Source organism: Nelumbo nucifera, chromosome 1 (assembly GCF_055504915.1).
Source record: "Nelumbo nucifera cultivar China Antique chromosome 1, China Antique-T2T, whole genome shotgun sequence".
Classification (NCBI taxonomy): Eukaryota; Viridiplantae; Streptophyta; class Magnoliopsida; order Proteales; family Nelumbonaceae; genus Nelumbo; species Nelumbo nucifera.
In genome coordinates this window covers 105114716-105137080 of record NC_142649.1, presented here as the reverse complement: position 1 = coordinate 105137080, position 22365 = coordinate 105114716, and the positions used below count along the sequence as shown (strand labels likewise).

The window sequence follows — 22365 nt, the reverse complement described above, 5'->3', positions numbered from 1 at the left end:
TAGCACCTGGAACAAAATCAATATGGTGCTGTATATCTCTCATGGGAGGGAGTTCATTTAGTAACTCCTCTGGAATTACATCATTAATTTCATCCAGTAGTCCCTGTATTTCAGCTGGAATTGTATTTTCATCATTAACATCTTCTCCCCTTACTACTAACAAATGTATCTCATGAGTATCCTTACATTCTTTAACAAATTCAGCATGATGATGGGTGATGGTAAGGAAATTCTTTTCATGTGTCTTTGGAGTATTTGTAATGCTTTTTTCTGCTATGGGTGACAAAGTATAACGTGTACCTTCTTTTTCAAGTTGGTAGGTATTCTTCCTACCCATGTGCCTTGCATCTGTATCAAATTGCCAAGGCCTCCCTAACAAAATATATCTAGCATCCATATCTACAATATCACAATATGCTTCATCATGGTACTTACCAATTGAAAAAGGTACCTTGCAGCGTTCTTCCACTCGTACGCCGCCTCCTTCCTTGATCTACCCAATTGTGTATGGGTTGGGATGTTTTTCAGGAATCAGCTGTAATTGTTGGATGACATCCCTGCAAATAATATTTTCTTGACTACCACTGTCAATAATTAAATTAAATAATTTTCCCTTGACAGTACATCTGGTACGAAATAATCTGTGCCCTTGAGAAGTATCCTTATTTTTCTGGGACAACATTAATTTTCTTACCACACAAGTATATTCCTCATGTTCATATGGACCCTCTTCATCCTCCCCATCAGGCCCACAATATACTTCCTCCTCAATACCTTCTTCCTCCTCCCTTTCTACCATATTAACTGCCTTCCTCCTGGGATAGTCACTAGATCTATGTCCCACCTCATTGCATTTAAAATATTTAATAGGAGCAGGCCTTGCATAAGGGTTACTGGGTTTAGGAGGGTTGGAAGGATTACCTCGAGTATGTCCTGTAGTAGCCTTACCGGCGTTACTTGTGCTTGCCGGGTGAGAAGGTTGTACTGCCGGGATTGATTTGTTCCTGTCGACAGTTGCCGGTCTGTTGCCGCTCCCGCTGTACCGGCGGTAATTATCACTGCGCGCCTTGTCTTGGAACATTAATTCTGCTTTCAAGGCTAGGTTCCTTGCTTCTTGCACACTAAGAACCATTTGTACACCAATTTTGTCTTTGATGGACGGTCTCAAACCGCTTAGATAACGGGCTGCCTGCTGGTTATCACTTTAAGATAATTGGTTTCTTTCAGCTAATCTCAAAAATTCAGATGCATATTCGTTAACACTACGAGAACCCTGCGCACACCTCTGATAAGATTCAAACATATATTGTTCATAGTCAGGAGGTAAAAATCTACCTCTGATTAATTGTTTCATGCACCTCCAGGTTCGAACAGGACCCCTTCCTTCTCTCATCCGGGTCTCTCTCATCCGTTCCCACCAAACAGATGTGCCTCCCTTTAATCGGAAGGCTACTAATTTTACCCTTCGTTCCTTTGGTATTTCCATGTAATCAAAGAACCTATCGACTTCTGTGATCCAATCCAGAAGTCCCTCTATACCAAGATCTCCACTAAAAGTAGGAATATCTACCTTGAGTTTAAATTCATCATTATTCCTACGAGGATTGAAATTACCTTGATTGTGCCAATTTCTACTATTTCTGTCGTTGCCGAGAAGAACTGGAGCACCACCAAATTCGAAATCATCATCATTGTCGTCGTCAAGAACTGGACGTCGAGACGCAGTAGCGACGGGTGGTCTGTCGTGGTCGTCTCCTTCGATCTGCTGTGGATTTTCCCGGTTCCGTGGGACAACCTCCCGTAACAAGGTTTGCAGTTGTTCAGTCACCTCTGCCAACTGCCGTTCGATGTTACGTGTGGCTGTACGCTGCTCTTCGATTGCTCTCCAAACAGCTGGGAACCCCTGATCTCCGTCACGGGGTGGGTTGCGACTGCTACCGTCTTGGTTGGCCATCTGACTGGGCGAACTCCCTGCTCTGATACCACCTGACGCAGCGTGGAAGCAATGAGAACCGGAGCTGGCTATGCAAGCACCGGGCGTTCGCTAGCACCTAGCGAATAACACCGATTTCTCTAGGAGAGAGAAAAGGTGGCGAAAACTCAAAGAAGAGAACTCAAGAAAATCTGAAAATCTGAAGTATGAATTGATGAGCCACTTTGGGAAAATAGCAGTATTTGTAATACATTTGGAAATTGTAAAAGAACTAGGAAATAATAACTAGGATAGATCTAAATATCTAATCTGATAGGATCGAACTCTCCTTGGTTGATCTCCACCGTCCGATCTCCCTAGATGCATGGATCTTGGATTATCTTGCTAATCTTGATGCTTCTTGGAGTCTTTCTTGATAATCTTGGAAGAGCCTTGCATTATCCTGCTAATCTTGGAAGAGTCTTGCTAATCTTGAATTCTTGGATCCCTTGCTTATCTTGAATTCTTGGATCTTAGTTAACTTATCCTTATCCTAGGAGCTGCCGCCCCTAGGGATGAGATGGGCCTTGTGATGGGCCTCCATCACCACTCCGGCATCCTACGAACACAAAAACGCATCACCGCACAATTCCATTGGAAAGGCATGCGCACATCCATTCAGAACTTCATAGCCGGTTGTGCAGTATGCCAACAATACAAGTCAGCCACTACAACACCAGCAGGCCTCTTGCAATAACTCCCAATACCAACCTAAGTCTGGGATGATATACCAAAGGATTTCGTCACGGGATTGCCGGTTTCTGCCGGCAAAACAGTTATCCTTGTGGTAGTGGATAGATTGACGAAATATAGTCATTTCCTACCCCTATCACACCCATTTACTGCAGTCACAGTTGCTGAATTGTTCCTCCGGGAAATTGTGCGCCTGCATGGGCTCCCCAGCTCAATTGTGTCAGACAGGGACCCTATTTTTATGAGCCATTTCTGGGCTGAACTTTTTCATCTGCACGGGGTTAAACTCTTAATGTCAACTAGCTACCACCCCCAATCTGATGGACAGATGGAGGTGGTTAACAAGAGTCTCGAAACATATCGGAGATGCTTCGCGGGAGATCGACTAAGACAATTGGTGAAGTGGATCCACTGGGCTGAATGGTGGTACAACACCACCTTCCATAGCGCTGCTGGGATGACACCCTTCAGAGCTCTATATGGTCGGGATCCTCCCCCTCTACTTCCTTATGAAAAAGGGACCACCACAGTAGCGGTCTTAGAAGAACAGCTGAAACAATAAGATGAGGTGTTAAAGGAACTGAGAAATCATCTCTTACAGCACAGCAACGGATGAAGTGCACCTATGATAAACATCACAAGAATGTCCAATATGAAGTCGGTGATTGGGTGTTTCTCAAATTGCAACCTTTCAAACAGATTTCAGTTGCAAGCCGACAGTGGAACAAACTCAGCCCGCGCTATTTTGGACCATTAAAATCCTTGAGAGGATAGGGCCAGTGGCATACAAGCTGGACCTTCCGGCAACATTAAAATTGCACCCTGTATTCCATATCTCCTTACTGAAGAAAGTGCCGAAGCCAGGAGTCATTACAAGTGGTGACCCTTCCCACATTTTCAGATGAAGGGCAAGTGCAGACTGAGCCAGCCCGCATCATTGATTTCAGATGGGTGCGCCGTGGCGGAAGAGTCATACCAGAAGCATTAATTGTTTGGTCTAAACTCCCAGAAGAGGATGCAACCTGGGAATCCTACTTGGATCTGCAATCAAACTTTCCCACATTAGACCTTGAGGGCAAGGTCGCTTTAAAGGAGGGAGGGATTGTAAAGACTGCTGGAACAGACCAACAGAAAGCAGTTAATCAGTTTTACAAGAGGAGGCCACGTCAGCACAACTAATCGTCCACTTTCAACAGCTGTAACAGAAAGGAATCAAAGAATGTAAACAGTATTAAGTAGTGAAGCACAAAGAGAAATAAGACATGAATCTTTCGGCATTAATCTCTCTCTCTCACTCTCCTTCTTCCCTTCCCTTCCAATGAGTTCAGGAGGTTGGCTCCCTCGAAGAGCCCTGAGTTAGGCAGGTTCCTAACATCTAGAGTCTGTCCCTAAAATTAGTCCTGGTTATTTTGTTCACAATTATACCACTCGACTCCCACCCCACAATATCCTGTCATAATCCTCCACTACCTCCATATTATCTTGATTCCAGATTACCTACTTTTTCATGTTATCCGTCAATCCATGGATTATTAAAACTATATTTAAATAAGAATGTTCGGACATGGGACACCACTCTATATTTGTTTTAGCTTCTATGTTTTCTCCATAAGAAAGATTTATATAGAAGCTTGAATTAACCTCCTCCTTTCCCTTCTATTTTTGGTTTTTCTTGGTCTTCTTGTTTGTGGTCACTAAGCCTTCTGTGAAATCAGGGAAAGGGAAAAATAAGGGTATATTATCATAATCAGAGGTATGTTAATTGATTGGAAACAAATTTCTCCATTAGAAGATTGTCTTTTCTTTTTTCCTACAAAAAATCATGGGCAACTTTACAATCCTAATGGATCTAGAATAATCTCATTAGTATTGAACTTAAAGTGCACTTCTTAGGAGAAAATTATGATGCTTCTTTGTCCCTTGCATTCATATTTCATTGACTGTAAATTCTTGAAAATCTCTGCAGGAAATATGTGTCAAGCTTCAGACCTAGTCGAACAGGCAAACTAGGTTCCCCTTTTGATATGATAGGTAACTATTCAATCTGTAAATTATTTGATTAGTTTAGATACTGTTATTGTAAAACATGATTGGAACATTGTGACACCTAAGCTAACGGTTACCTGTTTAGATGTTTGTTTGAAGTGATAAATAATTTAAGGTGGTTGAACATAATTCTCTATCATTCCACTGTGATACCTAGGTGCCTTTATATGCTTAGTGTACTGGTGATAGATATTATATTTGCCCAATACACTAGAAGCTTCAAAATAATGTGTTGAACATACTGCATGGACATTTCTAGATATACTGTATGGCATTAGTACCTCTAAAATATGCAAAATAATATGCTTTAACAAACCGCACTAAAAAAAAATGTTTGTATTTTAGAAATTTAATTAAATTTGACAAGACAGAAGTATTGAGAGATGACATTAGCTTCAAAAACTAGATGAAGAAGCTTCATGTAAACATTGGTATTTAAGATGCCATGCCTGTATAAATGTCTGAGATTTTTGGAATAGAATATTCTTTTGCTGTTTCCTATATCTGTTTGTGTGTCAGTTTCCTTATTTGTGCATGGTGGATTCAATTCTTATTGAAAGTATGGAGGCTCAATTTTGATGAGCATTTCTGCCTAGGATCAATATGCTGATATGATATGCCCCATATCGGGTGTATTGTATCCATATCCAAGGCCATGGACACTCATGTATACACCGATACACACAGGTCTAGGGTTTTGAAAGTTTGGGATAATAGAAGGCATCCCTCTCAGGCTGATAAATCAAAATAAAAAAAGTAAAAAAAAAAGAGTTTCGGTCTCATCAATATGCACTGATACTCAATTTTTGGTATTGGGTGCATTGACATATGGTGGATTCTGATGTAATTGGCTGATCTTGCAGAGTTAGTCTGGCGATGTATACTTAGGAAACAACTTGAAAAACTGTTGGCTATCGTACTTGGTTGCATGTCAGCTGCAATTCTTTTAGCAGAAGCTACTATACTGCCAAGTGCAGTTGATTTGTCTCTTTTCTCCATTCTCATAAATGCTGTCAGAGAGCAAGAGGTGCTTGTGCAGGTAAATTTTGAAATTCTTTGAGCTTGAAATCTTTCTGTTATTTCAAGTTTTACCTTAGGTGTATTACATTTTCTCCTTGTAATGCCTTTTTAGCTGCCTTTTAAGCAGACACATATTATATAAACTTTTTTCCTAGCAAAAAATATTATATAAACTTTTTGAATACATTCTTTCTGACACGGAACTGATTTATGTTAGAAGATATCGCATACCACATGAAATGAATTGTATGAACATTCAGTATTGTTTTTATTTATTTTGCTTTGTTGGGTGAAAAGTGATTTGTTTTCCTACTTTTTTGGCACTTCACATTCCAGGTCTAGCACTGATACATGTTTCCATACTTGGGTTACAGGACTGTTTTTTTTTTTTTTAATAATATTGTTAGTTTAGGAATGGCAAGGTGCCAATCAGCTGGTTGGTAAGGTCTCCTGCTGGTCATAGCGGAGACTTGGGATCAAATCCCGCCTGCACCTAGTTTGGGGGGGGGGAGGGGATTATGGGTCGGGGATGGGCTACCCCCCATTATGTAGCCCTTCAGAAGATATCAAAAAAATATATATTGTTAGTTTAGGAATACTTTTAAATAAATAGCTTTTAGTACATAGATCTTTTGCAAATATGCCAACCTTTTCTTTTTGATTTGCTGTTCTAATTTGGACGGTTCTTCTGAGCTTCTCACCATCTGACTTCTTTGTCTGGATTTTTCTGCTTTAGATTGATAATTAATTCCTTGGTTTCTTTACAGATATCTGCTTTCATTCCTCTGATGTACATGTGTATATGCACATATTATTCCTTGTTCAAAATTGGAATGCTGATGTTTTACTCATTGACACCAAGACAGACAAGCTCAGTCAGTTTGCTTATGATTTGCTCGTAAGTTTTTCTCAAATCATAAATACAAGATTATGTTCATGTTGAGATCTTATATTCAAGTAGTGGTGGTTCATAATTAAATTTCTTTCAAACATTTGCTAGGATGGTTGCAAGATATGCACCTCCAATTTCTTACAACTTTCTCAATCTCATTCATCTTGGTGGGGATGCCAAAACTATCTTTGAAAAGGTAAGCTACCCCTTATGTCACATACTTTTGCTATCCTCTTTACTCTGCATAAACTGAAGACAAAATTAAATAAGTAAATGACATGGTAATGCATAGAAAATGCTTTCTGTAAGTTTAAGTTTCATGTACTCTTGTGCCATACTGTTCTACTGATGTAATTTCATATCCTCCCACCATCTTATGTATATTTGCCTTTACTCTTGTTTACTTTTAGGAACTGCTGCAGTTAAAGCAGTTACTTTAACTGCTTTTAGATGAAAGTGAATACATAAGATATGTGTAATTCACAGCTTTTTTATGTTCCACAAATTTGAACCTTTTTTGGATTTTGCTGTCACAGTCACCATTCCAAACTGGACCAGGCTGATGCAAGCCAGACTCGGCAATTCCCTGGTTTGTTGGTGGACCCCATGTTTGTGGTATTTCACAGGCTTTGCCAACCAACTGGCACCTTATGGTGACTTTAGATTGACCATGTATAGTGGTCTTATGTTAGTGAGCACGTTCCATGCATTGATTTCACCTTTAAATATTTGATATTTCATTTTTCAAATTAAAGAAACCCAGGAAAGGGCAGCCTGTTTTTTGTACGTGTTCACCACGAGTGATTTAGGGATGATATTTGACAAACAGGACCTATATCCGTTGCCAACCCATCTGGCACTGGTAAGAAAACTTGGTTCTTCCCAACCCTGTGGAGAAGCTGTCATTGTAGCCTCTTCTTTAGAACATGAAATTTATATATCCAGCAGCTGACCTTTTTTTGTTTCTTTTAATTTCTCTCTTTGGTTATCTTTATAGATCTGGGGGTGGTGGGTGGGGAAAGATTGGTTCCAGTCTGAAGCCACCGAATGCATGTTTATATCTTAATTTAGGGCATATTAAAATTAATATTTTTCAAAATAGCATCATTTTTCTATTATTTGTTTATCTTTCTCCAAAATTGATTCTTTTACATGTGAGATTGATAAATTTCTGGCTTGATCTGCAGAGAATGGGGAAAATTGATGGTGCTGTCCCTTTCTTTGGGCAAGGATTTAATAAAATATATCCACTTATTATGGTTATATATACCTTATTAGTTGCGAGCAATTTTTTTGATCGGGTAATTGATTTTTTTGGAAGCTGGAAAAAGTTCAGGTTTCAAACTGAGGCTGATGATTTGGATGGGCTTGATGCTTCAGGAATAATCATCCTGCAAAAAGGTGAATAGTTCCTGACCTCTTTTTCTTCTGTGTTAGCATGCATACAGTACATATGCAGTTCTACATTCTAGATCATTTGGATTGGGTAAGGTTGAGGCATCTCTATTTTTCTGTGCTAATAATGTCATATTTTATGCCTGAAAAATATGAAAATCTTTTTCCCCAGAGAGATCTTGGCTTGAACAAGGACTTAAGGTCGGTGAGCATGTAATCCCATTGGCAAGGAATTTCAATGGCGTGGATGTTGAGTCTGGCAGCAATAGCTCAGTACGTAAAACTCCTAAACTGTTGGTCTTTTTTGTTTACTAAGAAAAAGGCATTTGTGGTAATACTCAACTCAGCCTTAACCCCAACTATTTTGGGTCAGCTATACATGTGCATGTGCTTAAGGGCCGCACATGCACTAATGGAATGAAAGAATTATGAGTTTAGCAAGAGCTACTTTCAAAAGGCTAATTTTGGCATTATAAATACACTGTTATGCAGCATGGAGATGCCTTCAATGATGCAATGTTATTTTAAATTTACCAATAAACACAAATTTACGATACTGGTTGGCAGGATCTACAATTGCCCTTATTTTTTGGCCATCAAAGTCCTCTCTTTTGTTGTTGATATCTTCATTTTCCTTTCACTTAAATCATTTTCGACTTTAACCAAGGCAATGTTTTACTGCTAAAACTTGAGATGGTTTTCAGGACAAGACTACCATTGAAATGAAACCAGCAACTACTTTGGCCATGGACAGTGAAAAGGAAAGTCGATCAAAACCCATAAAAGAAGAGATCCGGAAATATGGCATGAACAGAGAAGCCATTGGAAGCAAGTATGCTACCATAAGAGTGCAACAAAGTAGACAAACATCCAGTACAAAGGCAACAGAGAAGAACATTACTTCTGCTACAGTATCTTTGCTTGAATCAGACAATTCTCACCACCATAGTGATGGTAATACAAGAGGGGCACCATCTTCCACATTGTCCTCAACATGGGTATCAATGAAGACGGGATTTCAAAGTTTTAAAGCTAATATGGTTTCCAAGACATTCATGCCTTTACGCCAATTTCAGGAGACAAAACTTGAGTCCCGTGATCCATCACCGGAGTCCTTGGACGAAATATTCCAGAGATTAAAACGTCCAGCAGCAGATCACGAGGATTGTAGTGATGAGGACAATGACATGGACATTAAAACTTCAGGATCCACCAGATAATTACTATAATTCTGAGGTATGAAGATTAGATGAGGATGTAAGAATTGAATACGTGGGTACCATTTTTGGTTTCATTCGCCCACAATTGTACAGGTTCCAGAGAAGTATTGGTGGCTTGATGCTCAGAACACACCAAATCTTTAGCATTAATTTGAATTTCCTGCAGCAATGGAGGAGGTTCTGCTATACCAAATCAAATACTCATAACGAGCAGATGTACACATGGCAGGCAAATAGGAATACAATTTACGGTGGGAGGCAATAGTTTTATATTTTTATGGGATTTTTGTGATGTTTAACTGTATCGATGGACAAAAGATTGGTATTCGCGTCTCTTGCCGTTGTTAAAATACTGTTAATGAGTGAATGTAAGATTTTTCTCCAGATTTGTTTTTTCAAAGCATATTCTACAGCCTTTTGTTGCTCCCTAATCACACGCAAAGGAGATTGAATTCGTTAGCCTGCATTTGGTTGGAGTGCAAATCTTGACTGGGTGCAAAATTTGTACTAGTTCAATTTTTAATTTCATTTGTTTGTAATTATGATTTGTATTACAAAGGAAAATCTATGATACCAGAAAGGAATGGTACTCGAAGAGCTTTGACCAGCAGCCCAAGGTTCAAAATTTCGTCATCTATTGGTCGATACATATTGTTCCGACAAGTTTTCGGCACAGTATATGGTACCAAATTGAATGTGCTGTATCTATTCGTTGTATCGATGTCGTATTGTTGAGTATCGGTGCGTTTTGGCACTGTATTAGTCGTATTGATCGATACAATACAATTTTATTGTGGCAGAATCGCAAATAAAACTCCCTTCGAAAGAGGACTTCTAAACCTATTTTAGAAGTCTTCTTTCTTTCCTAAACCCTTTAAAAAGCTTTTTAACCTTTCTAAAGACTCAATTTTCGTACAAATTTGTCAAAACATCTATAAATTTGCAAGATTCAATAGGTTTTTCAAGGTTGTGAAAAAATGAGCGAAAATAAATATGTATTTTCAAATTTCTTTTACATTTTCAGTCAATGCTAGAAAAGATTAGGGGAAAGAAAATGGTTTGCCCCCTGCCCCTTTGACTGGGGGGCTTTGCCCCCTAGACCCCCGTCCCCCTTTTCGATGCAGCTCAATTTATATTTTTGAGTTAGGGGGGTCTTGCTCCCCTTCGACAAGAACCCCCTGTTAACAACTGTTATGCATTTTTATTGTTCTTATTGTAAAAGATTTTTATTAAAGATAAAGAAAAAAAATGAAATCCCCCTTCCTCCTTCCTCTTCTTAAGGAAGCTTTCACCTCCTTGTGTTCGAGAGGCTTATGCTTCTTGCATTCTGAACTATGCTTCTTCACGCCTCTAGGTAGTGGAATGCCTCTATGTTTTAAAACATTGATATTTATTTATTTTTTTAATTTTTAAAATAAAATGTGTAAAATAATTATTTCATCTATTATGTCCATAAATCCATTCAATTTTTTGTTACGTATTTACTTTTCTTAATTTTAATTTAATTTTTAGAATAAAACATGTAAAATAATTATTTGAATAAAAATAAATAACTATTTAGTTTTTAAAAAATTAGAATAAAACATGCAAGATAATTACTTTATCTATAATGTCCACAATTAGATAGTATGTTTCTATTCCAAACTTCCTGTTTATTGATTATAACATGTTTTTTTCATAAAACCCACTAAAACATGTTATTTTTATGCATTAATGTTTATTTATGATTTATTAGAGTATTTATAGCATTTTCATGTGTTTCCATGTGTATCTTAATTTTTCATCCGTATTCATGCGTATCCAAAGTGTATCCCGATATGTCTCTTAAATTTGCCTTTCCAATACGCATAGCGTTTCCGATACCTTGAACCTTGTAGCAGTCCATGAATTTTGATGAATACCACCTGATTGGTTACCTCTTTTATGATACTGGTTAGTTGGTTGTAAGTTTTTTCTGGTGTTATGTCCTGGAATTATAATTGAAACCCTACAAAAGTTGCACTTTTTTTTTTCTTTTGCACGTATTAACAATGCAAATTTTACAGCAAATCTTGCACCACCTTCCTTCTACCTCAATTTTTTCATACAAAGTTTGGATTATATCATCTTGCATGTTGCCTTACTGTTAATCCTCTAACATACATTCTCTTTCATTTAAAGCGGAGATTACCTTGTTTAGTTGTTTTACTTTTCACAGTAAATTATAAAGTCAAATCTGAATAAAGAATGAATCAAAATTTGCAGTCCTGTGCTCCTATGCATTTACACCGATGCAAATAAAATTTATAATGCAACCAAACACAGCCTTAGTGGCAGAATTTTAATCCTGAAACTTATTACAAGCCCCGGACTTGTAATCTTGTAGACTGGCGGGCTCTTGAACCGTAAGCGTCTGGGCAAATTCACAATTGCAATTCTTCGATTAAAGGGACGCCATGTCTGAATGACTGAATGTCCAAAATGCATACCACCAGCAAAAGACCAAAAGTAGTAGTTTTGGTTTCAGTTAAGATTGGGAAAAAGTCATTTTCACTCTGAAAAAAAAAAAAACCTCAGATCCTTCTGGACCTATGCAAAATATGGAGAAATACGGATTTGTCCAATGCAGATTTTTTATTTACACTATAGAGTTATAAGCATTCAAAAGAACCACAACCCACACTTTATTCATCAACGCCCGCCTGTGAATTGCCATCAATTCCGAACTAGCACCGACAGTACTTTTAACCTACAAATTTTGACCCTTGAACTGATCGGTCATTCTAAGCAGACAAGCCTCTAATCAATCAGAGTTTGAACCCACCGATGTAACTGAATTGTATAAGATGGATCCCTCCACCTGCAGAGTATATAAATAAATTTTGATTGATGGCAGGTGTGCCTTTGTACATCATGATAGACTTCTTTAAAGGCAATAAACTAAAAGCTAAGTTAGCAACAAATTAAATTGGCAACACAACAATCTCAATTGCGGCCCTCCCTCAAGGCCCATAAACTAGCTTTGCAGGTTCACAACCAATCCATCATCATTGAATTTGATTCCCTCCTAGTCATCAGCACCCTCCAAGGTGACTCGAAGATCCCATGGAAATGTCTCTCTTTAGTTGAGGAGTTCAAGCGGCTGGCTCAGAAAACCACAGCAAGAATTACATACAGGCATACCCACAAAGAGAATGAAATGCAGTTGCAGATTGGCTGGCTAACAGAGGAGAGGAGCACGAAGATATCATCATCTTGACTACGAATTTCCCCTGGGATTTGAAATTTCTAGTTTTTCTTGATGCAGCGGGCAGAGCGATTCTCCGCTGATGCTAATTTTACTTTTGTATTAAAAAAAAAAAGTTGCATATTGGAAAGTATTACTGTTGAAGGCTCATTTATCCCTCGATTTTATTTTATGGACAAGTTTTTTAAGAGGGAAGATTCCTTTTTGTGACTGAGAAGGTGAACCAATCTTCATATAATGTCAAGTTCTGTACTTGTTTACGCTAAGAAGATAAATGTTGTCAAAGAAATTTAGGGTTGGAAATATCGTTTGCAGCCCCATAAGAAATTAGAAGCAAAGAATTTGTAAAACAACATTGGTCGTCATAGGCAAGATCAACTGAAACTCTAATGGATATTGGATCTACGGAACAAACTCTGTTTGGCTAAGGGGCCGTTTGATAACGACTGAATTGCTTACGAGTATGAATTGTAAGATTAAGCTATCAAGGCAAAAGGCCTGACCAGTTAGGCCATTCAACCGTTACCAAACGGCCTTTTAAGTTTTCTCCCTTAACTTGCTTGACATTTTTTGTTTGGTAAATCAAATAAATAGAAGCAATTTTGTAATTTTCTGAGTCGGTGTTTTAATCAATTTTCATCAAAACCTCTGGAGTCTGGTCTTTGCCCAAGAGTTCCTCGCCAGTCACCATCCGTTGACGCAATAAAATTGCTTCCTAGGTCAATATTCGACGGCTTAAGACTCCGAGACCGAAACAGGAGGTGCCTTTTCCTTTCTTAATTAATATGGTTGGGATTTGGTCAATGTACACACGTTCATGGAAGGACCTGCCTCGAAAGGATATCTGTTGAAGAAGTCTACCAATCGGCCGGCCTGCCTTTGGTTTCTCAGCTGCTGGGATTTTGGGCTTGGGTTGAGTGATGTCATTGCCCACCATGTTCTAGACATTGCGCTTGCTTGATTTATATTAGATTACTGTCTTTGATCAGTTTAAGTTCAGACGTAAGAAGAAGAAGAAGAAGAAGAAGAAGAAGAAGGCGAAAGTGTTTGTTCATTTGATATCTCTGTATGTTGCTAATGAATTCGATCAGTCTTAATAAAGAAACCTATACACCAAAATGACAAGTTTTTCCTTTTTGGGTTTGTTCTGTTTCTCTTTCTTCTTGTAGAAAGAATGTAAAACCAGACGAACTTAGATGATATTATTTTTATGAAGAGACAGAAAGAGAGAAAGAGAGCAAAATATTAATACAACACGATCTTCGTTTTAATAAACAACGTTATTGGCTCTCTCCCTCACCGTCCTGGAGTGCATCATCGCGCCCTTCGTTCTCTTACTGGTCGAAGTCGAACGAAGCAGCTTGGACCAGAACCCACCTTTCTTCTTCTCGTCCGTAATCTCTGCTGCAATTCGGTTTCGAGTAACAAACGCAATCGATCTGCTCCTCATGAGCCCATCATTACCACTTTTCAGGAAACATACCGGACCTTTCACTTGCGAAGCATTTGGTTGGCTAAGTGGAGAAGAACAGGAAGAAGAATCAGAAGAGTAAGGCGAAGAAGATAAAGAAGAAGAGCAAGACGAAGCTGCAGTTGTTCTGCGCGAAGTAGCAGAGGAGAGCTGAGAGAGTCTCTCTCTTAGACAAGACGAACATACACCAGGTGACTGCCTGTGCTTGGGGTGCTTCTTGCACCGTGCCTGAGCTTCGGACAAACCCATATCTTATTTCTTTTGATGATCTCCTTCCTCCCGACTATCTTGCTTCTCTGAGCTCAGATCGTTTTACTTCTTTTCCCTACAATCGGCTCTTCATCCTTTCTCTCACTCTCTCTCTCTCTCTCTCTCTGTTGTTTGCACACATATCCCTCTCTCTCTTTATATACAGAAATCAAGAAACGCTAGAGACGTGCACACAGTAGTCGATGCATGTGCTTCGACGAGAGTTCGTCAGCTTTTTCTTTTTATTAGTGCGTATTGCGTAATCACCGTTGGGGGTCCTCGTTGTTGAAAAGTCGTCGAAAGAATAAAAAAGTATGGGGGACGGTCCGGATGCAAGGAAGCTCCCGTGGGGCCCAATTTTGTGGAAAAGGACGAGGCGACGGGGATTTCGAGTTTTGTGAGCGGAGTTACACGTGGGCAGAATTTTTACCTCGAGCCATCAGCCACGCCTGACCTGAAGGAAGGCTTTGCCTTGCACGAGTACTGCTTACTTTGTAGTCTGTAGTCTGTAGTCTGTAGATACGATTTGTTAGGACTTGGGAGATGGTGAGTTCAGGGGGGTTGAGCATGGAGATATTGCAGAGATCAACAACAGCGTCCTACTGAAGCCAAGTGATGAAGTCTGGTTTGTTGGCACATGGGTGTGTCTCCAAAGCAGAGACCAGGATCCATGGGATTAATGAAAGCTGGGTGTTGATCATCCCAGATTTCTAGAACCAATAATCTCATCCTGTTAGCCGAGCAGACGCATGTTTTGTCGGTCTGTCCAGGAACATCCTTGTGTTTTTTTGGCTCAGGGAACAGAGACTGACTGAATCCAGAATCCAGAATCCAGATTGATGATGAGGTGTTACGTTTGCGTCCGCTTCGTTTTCATGGTCACTTTGGTCGTCAGACCAGATCATGTAAACGTGGAAGTCTTTGTCTCTGCTAATCAAACAGCTAGCATTAATCAACCTGGGCTCTCGCTTCTCTGTGTGTTGCAAATGTAAGTTAGTACCATCCCAAGAATTTATAGGCCAATTGAAGAATTTGAGAAAACTATATATGCTTAGAGGATATACTTGGATGCCAAAACATCAAGACGGAGTGTTGGTAATTAAACTAACCTAGCTATTTCAATTAAACAAATTCTCTTGCTAAAGTGAGACTTGTCTCCTAATTGGCTCCCCCGAGTCCCAACTCCCAAGGGATTATGATGTACATCATCCATCCAACGCAATGGGGCAGCATCTCAACTCATTTATCTATATGTGTCGATCGACTGCTGCTACCCATTATAGATTTATCATTCAGGAATTGAAATTTCTTAAGAACAACTTAATTAAGCAAGGGAAAGTCCCGAGTTCGTATCGTATCTGTTCATCTGCTACGTACCATGATGTTTATTGGGAAGATATTCTGGTAGTAGGTGTTTCTTCTTTCTAATTTTCTTGCGCTGTTTACATCTGAAAGTGTTTCGTGGTTTGTTCACAACCTGTAGTAGACTACTAGCTCAACACCTTTCCCCTTACTTTATAAAATGGAAATCGGAAATTTCAACAAAGTTGGAAAAGTTTGATAATATATAGGTGACTAATAGCTCACTAGGAGGGAAAACTTGCTACGTTACTAATCCATATTTATTATATCTCCACTGAAACAAACAGCCAGCAGCTTCCTACGTTTCCAATATCGTAGCAAAGAAATGAATTTGGTGGGCCCACCTAATAAGATCTCCTTACACATGCAAAAGAGTTCACTTTTGAATTTTGATACGAGGTGAGGTGGTGCAAATTAAATAGCCCATTTTCATTTGTCCATTCAAATTGCCGAAAGATATAAAGATAAAGTACATCAATGTGGTAACCACAAGGTATATATATATATATAGGTGCTTTCTCCGTCTAGGAAATGGAATCTATTCGTGCCAATAGATTCTTACGTGATAGCAATCCAATAATTGCTGTCATATAAATAACAGTAATTACTGATTATTATAGTAATTTAATAAATATATCTATTTATTTTAATAATTATTCATTATTACAGTAGTTTAATAAATATATAATTAGTGATTATAATTAATAATTACTCTTATTATAAATATTGTTAATAAATATATACTTATTTTAATTTTACTTTAAATTAAAATTATAAATATTATTATTATTATTAAATACTGTTGATAAATTTAGTAATTATTGTTATATTAAAAATAATTAAAATGTTATTAAATGTATTGTTATTGATTATTTAATAAAATATTAAAATTACTAACTATGACTATTACTGAAAAATACTGTTAATTTAATTTAATTTTGGTAATTATTAATTTAATGAATATTGTTAATAAATCCTATTCATAAATTTAATATTTACTGTTATATTAAAAATAACTAAATTATATTATTAAAACTATCATTAATGATTATTTAATTGAATAGTATAATTACTTACTATTATTGATAAATGTTGTTAATAACGTTCTGACAACCAACGGTTCAACTATCCGGTTCGAATGGATGGCCCGTTCTGACAACAAAAATTATAAGCAAAAAATTATGGAACCGTTCTAGCCACCGAACTTTGGGTCGACAGTTCGATCATCCGGCTTGAACGGATGGTCCGTTTTGACAACAAAATTTATAGGCAAAAAAAATGAGTTTGTGAGGTCCATTAAGTAGTATCATACGTGTTATGTCATTCGAGTGTGTGACTCATACGATCCGAAAAAGAAACCGTTCTGGCCACTGGTTTTTGGGTCAACGATTTGACCGTCTAGTTCGAACGGACGGCCCGTTCTAACGGATGACCCATTCTAACAACAAAAGATACAGACAAAAAATTGAGTGTGTGAGGTCCATTAAGCAGTATCATACGTGTTATATCATTCGAGTGTGTGACTCATACGACCCGAAAATGGAACCGTTCTGGCCACCGGTTTTTTGGTTGACGGTTCGACTGTCCAATTCGAACGGACAGCCCGTTTTGGCAACAAAAATTAAAATAAAAAATAAAAAACAGAAAAAACCATTGAACGGGTCAACAGGTTAACGATTCCCAATTAAAAAAAAAAAAAAAAACGGATGACCCATTCTAACAAAAAAAATTACAGGCAAAAAATTGAGTGTGTGAGGTCCATTAAGCAGTACCATGCGTGTTATGCCATTCGAGCGTGTGGTTCATATGACCTGAAAACGGAACTATTCTGCCCACCGGTTTTCGGGGTGACAGTTCGATTATTTGGTTCAAAATGATGGCCCATTCTAACAACAAAAATTAAAAAAAAAAAAAAAAAATGACCAAAAGCCATTGAACAGGTCAATGGTTTGACCACGCTGGGTCAATGCATCATTGACCGATTCAACGATTTTTTGCTAGAAACGAAGTCAACGGTTAGACGGTTCCATTCCAACCCCTGCAAAGCAGGGCCCTCCGTTAAATATTAACATGGATGGAATTGGTAGGACTGATTTATACAAACAAGGTAGGTTGGGTCAATCCATCAGTAATTCCATTTATCACATATATCAAGGGAGTTTCGAATGTACAATTAATTTAAATACATCAATTACGAATTTGTGATTGTGAGTTTTAAGTGAAAGAGGCTGAATGAACATTGAACAAAGAACCTTCCACGTGGCAAATTGGTTTGGGACTAAAATAGCTTCTTGCAACATTAATGACGACATGATCAATCTGAGCAAACCAAGTTGATTGAGAATCGAGTCAATTGACTCAATTAGGTATCTTCTCTACACTTCTTGCCATGTGAAAGCCGAAAGAATAATGTGGTTGTGATCGATCTGAGCCATCCACCAGGAAAGGGCCCAGTGGCCCCCACGACCACAGACGATACTTGATCTGGTTTGTGAAGTGTTTCCCCATGAATGGGCCAGTATTTTATTTTTATTTTGGTTAGTAAAAAATTGGAAAATAGGTAGGTGATTGCCTGAGTGGAGGTAGAAGTAATATTAGTAGTAGGGACAAGTTAACTGCACTTGCCTAAAATTAAGGCCGTAAAAACGCCCCGTAACAGCAGATGACAGCTTCGAGGTGCATGTACCTTTGTATGCATTGCGTGAAAATTCGATACAGCAACTTGTGGTTGTGGATGTACTTTGTTGAGTCTTTGAAGGTTAAAAAATTCCAGAGACAATAAGTCTGATTTGCTACCAAAATAAACCAATTGAGCTTTAATTATCTAATGGTTGCTTCTGAAACTATATAGACTGTTTTTCCGAGTTACGATGCAAACCCTGTAAAATGCTAAATTCTATGATAAGAAGAGAGAAAGAAGATATGCAAAATTCTAGGTTACGTTTTGCCCAAGATTATTTTTAGGCCCCATTCAATTGTCGGGTAAATCTAGTTATTTGGGTAAATTTTTTTGGGAAATACTACATTTATCCATGTTATTTTATTTTTCAAGTAAAAATAATGACTATTTTAATCATAAAAATCTATATCTTAATATAAATATATTAAGTTGAAATGTGTACCTAAGAAGGCATGAGGATGAGGGAAATAGAATCTAACATTATGTTTTGCTTTTGTTTTTATAGAAATTACAAGAATGCTATTATTCTCTTCCGCCAATTCTCTCTCTCTTGCTTTTTTTTTTCAAATTACAAGAATACCACACTCTCTCTCTCTCTCTCTCTCCTTATAAATTACAAGAATGTCACTCTCTCTCCAATTGAGAGAGACCTCAGCTCGGCACCTCGACTGATAGGAGACTTGCAATCAAAGGTAGTCAAATTCGAGCCGAGCCGAGCTCGAACTTCTAAGCTCAAGCTCAAGCTCAAGCTCAAGTCTCTAATTTGAATCGAGCTTGAGCTACAAGACACCTCGACCACTAAGGGACACCACGGCTCAGCACCTCGGTCACTGAGGGAGATCTCAGCTTAGCACATCGACAACTGAGGGAGTCCTCATCTCGGCACCTTGTCAACTAAGGGAGACCTTAGCTCGACACCTCGCCTGCTAGGGAAATCTCAACTCGACACTTCAACAACTAAGAGAGACCTCAATTTGGTACTTCGGCAATTGAGGGAGACCTCAATTGCTTAAGAGACTTGCAATCAAAGGTAACCGAGATCGAACTTTTGAGCTTTTGACTCGAGCTCGAGCTCAAGTCTCTAATTCGAATCGAGCTTGAGACTGATAGTTTGTGAGCGAGCCCCTGCAACACAGGGCCCCTCCTATAGTAAATATATTAAGCTGAAATGTGTACATAAGAAGGCATGAGGATGATGGAAATGGAATCTACTACAAGAATTTCACTCTTTACCAACATTCTCTCTTTTGCTTTTTTCTTTTAACTTACAAGAATGCCACTCTCCTACCAACTCTCTCTCTCTCTTGCTTTTTTCTTTCAAATTACAAGAATGTCACTCTCTCTCCTATCAACTCTCTCTCTCTCTCTTCTTACAAATTACAAGAATGACATCTCTCTCTCCCCTTATAAATTACAAGAATGCCACTCTCTCTCTCCAACTGAGGGAGACCTCAGCTCGACATCTCGGCTATTAGAGGACCTGCAATCAAAGGTAGTCAAGTTCGAGCCAAGCTGAGCTCGAACTTCTGAGCTCAAGCTCGAATCTCTAATTCAAATTGAGCTCAAGCTAGATGACACCTCGACCCATGGTTTTCAAAAGCGGATCGGAAAAACCGGGAACCGATTAGGTGTTCGGTTCCATTTTCCCCAAAAATAGGATTTCCCCCCAAAACCATTGATTTTGGTCAGCGAATCATTAAACTGGGCGGTTAATCATTGGAACGGTTTTGACCGTTTTTTATTTTTTTGTTAAAATGGGCCGAACGTTTAGTTTGAACGGTCGGACCGTTCAACTTGGTAACTGGACCCCTGATTGGTTTGGTCATCGGGTCGGTTTTAAAAACCATGCCTCAACCATTGAGAGAGACATCGGCTTAGCACCTCGGTCATTAAGGGAGATCTTGGCTCAACACCTCGACAACTGAGGTGGACCTCAGCTTAGCACCTTGTCAACTAAGGGAGACCTTAGATTGACACCTCGCCTGCTAGGGAAACCTCAGCTCGACACTTTAGCAGCTGAGGGAGACCTCGGCTGCTTGAGGAACCTACAATCAAAGGTATCCAAGCTCGAACTTCCGAGCCTTTGACTCGAACCAAGCTCGAGCTCAAGCTCAAGTCTCTAATTTGAATCGAGCTCGAGCCTAATAGTTTATGAGCGAGCCCCTGCAATGCAGGGCCCCCTCCGCTAGTTTATTATTAAATGGGGTATTTTTGTCCCATTTAAGTGTTGAAATTTTCCCCTCATTGGAAAAGTTATTTACCCACTTAAGTGATACTCAGGAAAATAAACTTTCCACGATCACTACATTAATCTGAAAAAAAGAACATGATATTCTTGGTCAATGGAAACCAAAATCCCATTGACCAACTTTCCCCTTCTCAAAATTCAAAAAAGAACGCCCCTTTATCCAAAATCAAGCAGAGAAAGCTGGAGTAGCAAGACTTGTGCTAGTCATTGTGTTGTTGCAATGTCTTTTCTTAATAGATCTTCTTGCTACTACCGTATATAGAAAGACAATGGATGCTTTACAACTACCCAACAATTGCTTTCGACATTTTACTTCAACCATAAATACCCATTAACTTTATTGCATTATTATACTTATTATACTTACTTCAACCATAAATATGTTTTATGGATTTTTTTTTTTTTGAGAAAGTTGTATTATGGGTATTAACTGAAAGGAAACACTGCAACAAGTATCGAGCTATAATCTTTCATGGCGGGGGGTAGTGAGTCAGGAAAGTTTATTCATATGGCCACTGCTAGTTACGATTTCATGGAGTTCACGTTATGTGAATCTATGGGTCACGCCAATGAGAGACGATCACGTTGTTTGGGCGAAAACATATTAACGTTAACCGGCCTTTGGCTGTTAATTGAAATGTGCGGTTGAGTCGAACATAATTGTTGGATTTTAACCTCATTAATTATATGAAAAACACAATTGAATACATATTTTGGAAAATAGTTTTTCTATTATAAAAATCAGTTTTCAATTTATCCCATATTGGATAATTACTAAATTTGTTTTGAGTTTTTAAATAGGAGTTTATTTATATTCTTTAGAAATATAAAAGGAGAGTATGGAGGTTTGTCACTATTTTGGCTTTTGGTGCAAGATTGACCATTGATGGTATGATCAATAAGCACTATTCAAGGAATCTTTTCTGAACCAACACCTCCATGACTTTAAAAATCATTTAAGGAGCATTTAACTTTGCTAGTTGCAAATTCTTGCCCAATGCTTTATTGTATCCTAGGAAGCCCTACCCCACACCACACTGGTGTTCGTCTATTTGAAAGCCATTGGCCATCGGTGGCGAAGGCTGTAGCAGTATGTTTTATGGCATCCTCCTCCTCCTCTTCTTCTTCTTCTTCTTCTTCTTACAAAGGTTTTCTTAGTTTTCTTTTTTCAACGATCGAAGGTGACCCGAACCTCAGCTCACACCGGCGCTACGTTCTCTAATCCCAAGCCTCGGCTGACACGGGCGGTCATTCTTCAGGCGAATGAAGGTGAGCCGGTACTTCCCTTGGGGCTGCCTAGAGCAACAAAATCACAGACTGAGATGCCAAATCTGCAACTTGTGCTTTATGGGATGGGATCCACTCAACTCCATCAGCATACCAACACTGCTACCAAAGTCAGCTTATTCTGCTATGTCCCAGTTCCGCAATTCTACAGAATAGAACTCGTCACATCAAGGGACTTTCAACTAATAATTCCTATAAGACTTCGAGGATGCAGCCCACACGACAAAAGAAAGCCTTGGACTGATATCATTTCCTTTGCATCCATAAGCTCCAGCAAATTACAACCCTAACAAATTTCATCTAAGATTACCCTTTAATCTGCATTTTAGGACTAAATGTCAGACCCAGACCCAACCAAAGTTTAACAATGCAGACGCTTGCATTAAAGAGATTCATAAGAAGAAATTCAAAACATTATGAAACCACTTTTTGATGTAGAATATCTGAAATTTTTATGTAACTCACTAAGTACAAGGAGCTTGTAAGCATACATGGGAATAGGATCCTCATCCTCAATAAGAGGAAGTGAGTATTAAATATTAATTTTAAATCTTCCCTTCCCCTTTTTGTGATGGTTCCTTGAAGACTGAGCATCACATCCAAA

The 22365-nt window shown here is 38.6% G+C and overlaps 2 protein-coding genes across 2 annotated transcripts in view; one reads left to right on the top strand and one right to left on the bottom strand.

The window, feature by feature from the left end:
- LOC104608639 (uncharacterized) overlaps positions 1-9638 on the top strand; it is a 69658-nt gene extending 60020 nt beyond the window's left edge. The window contains exons 8-14 of the mRNA XM_010274680.3: positions 4632-4696; positions 5575-5750; positions 6499-6629; positions 6732-6819; positions 7811-8024; positions 8191-8291; positions 8723-9638. Of these exons, the coding sequence (XP_010272982.1) occupies positions 4632-4696; positions 5575-5750; positions 6499-6629; positions 6732-6819; positions 7811-8024; positions 8191-8291; positions 8723-9238 (1291 nt within the window). The 3' untranslated portion in view covers positions 9239-9638. The remainder of the gene's footprint in view (positions 1-4631; positions 4697-5574; positions 5751-6498; positions 6630-6731; positions 6820-7810; positions 8025-8190; positions 8292-8722) is intronic.
- A 3851-nt stretch (positions 9639-13489) lies between these two features.
- On the bottom strand, positions 13490-14327 carry LOC104608638 (uncharacterized). Its single transcript, XM_010274679.3, has one exon. The coding sequence runs from the start codon at positions 14182-14184 to the stop codon at positions 13732-13734; it is 453 nt and encodes a 150-aa protein (XP_010272981.1). The 5' UTR covers positions 14185-14327; the 3' UTR covers positions 13490-13731.
- Between the last annotated feature and the right edge of the window lie 8038 nt (positions 14328-22365).

What these genes read in the sequence shown, in the direction of transcription:
- LOC104608638 (XM_010274679.3), bottom strand. Translation starts at nt 14,184, where the DNA reads ATGGGTTTGTCCGAAGCTCAGGCACGGTGCAAGAAGCACCCCAAGCAC.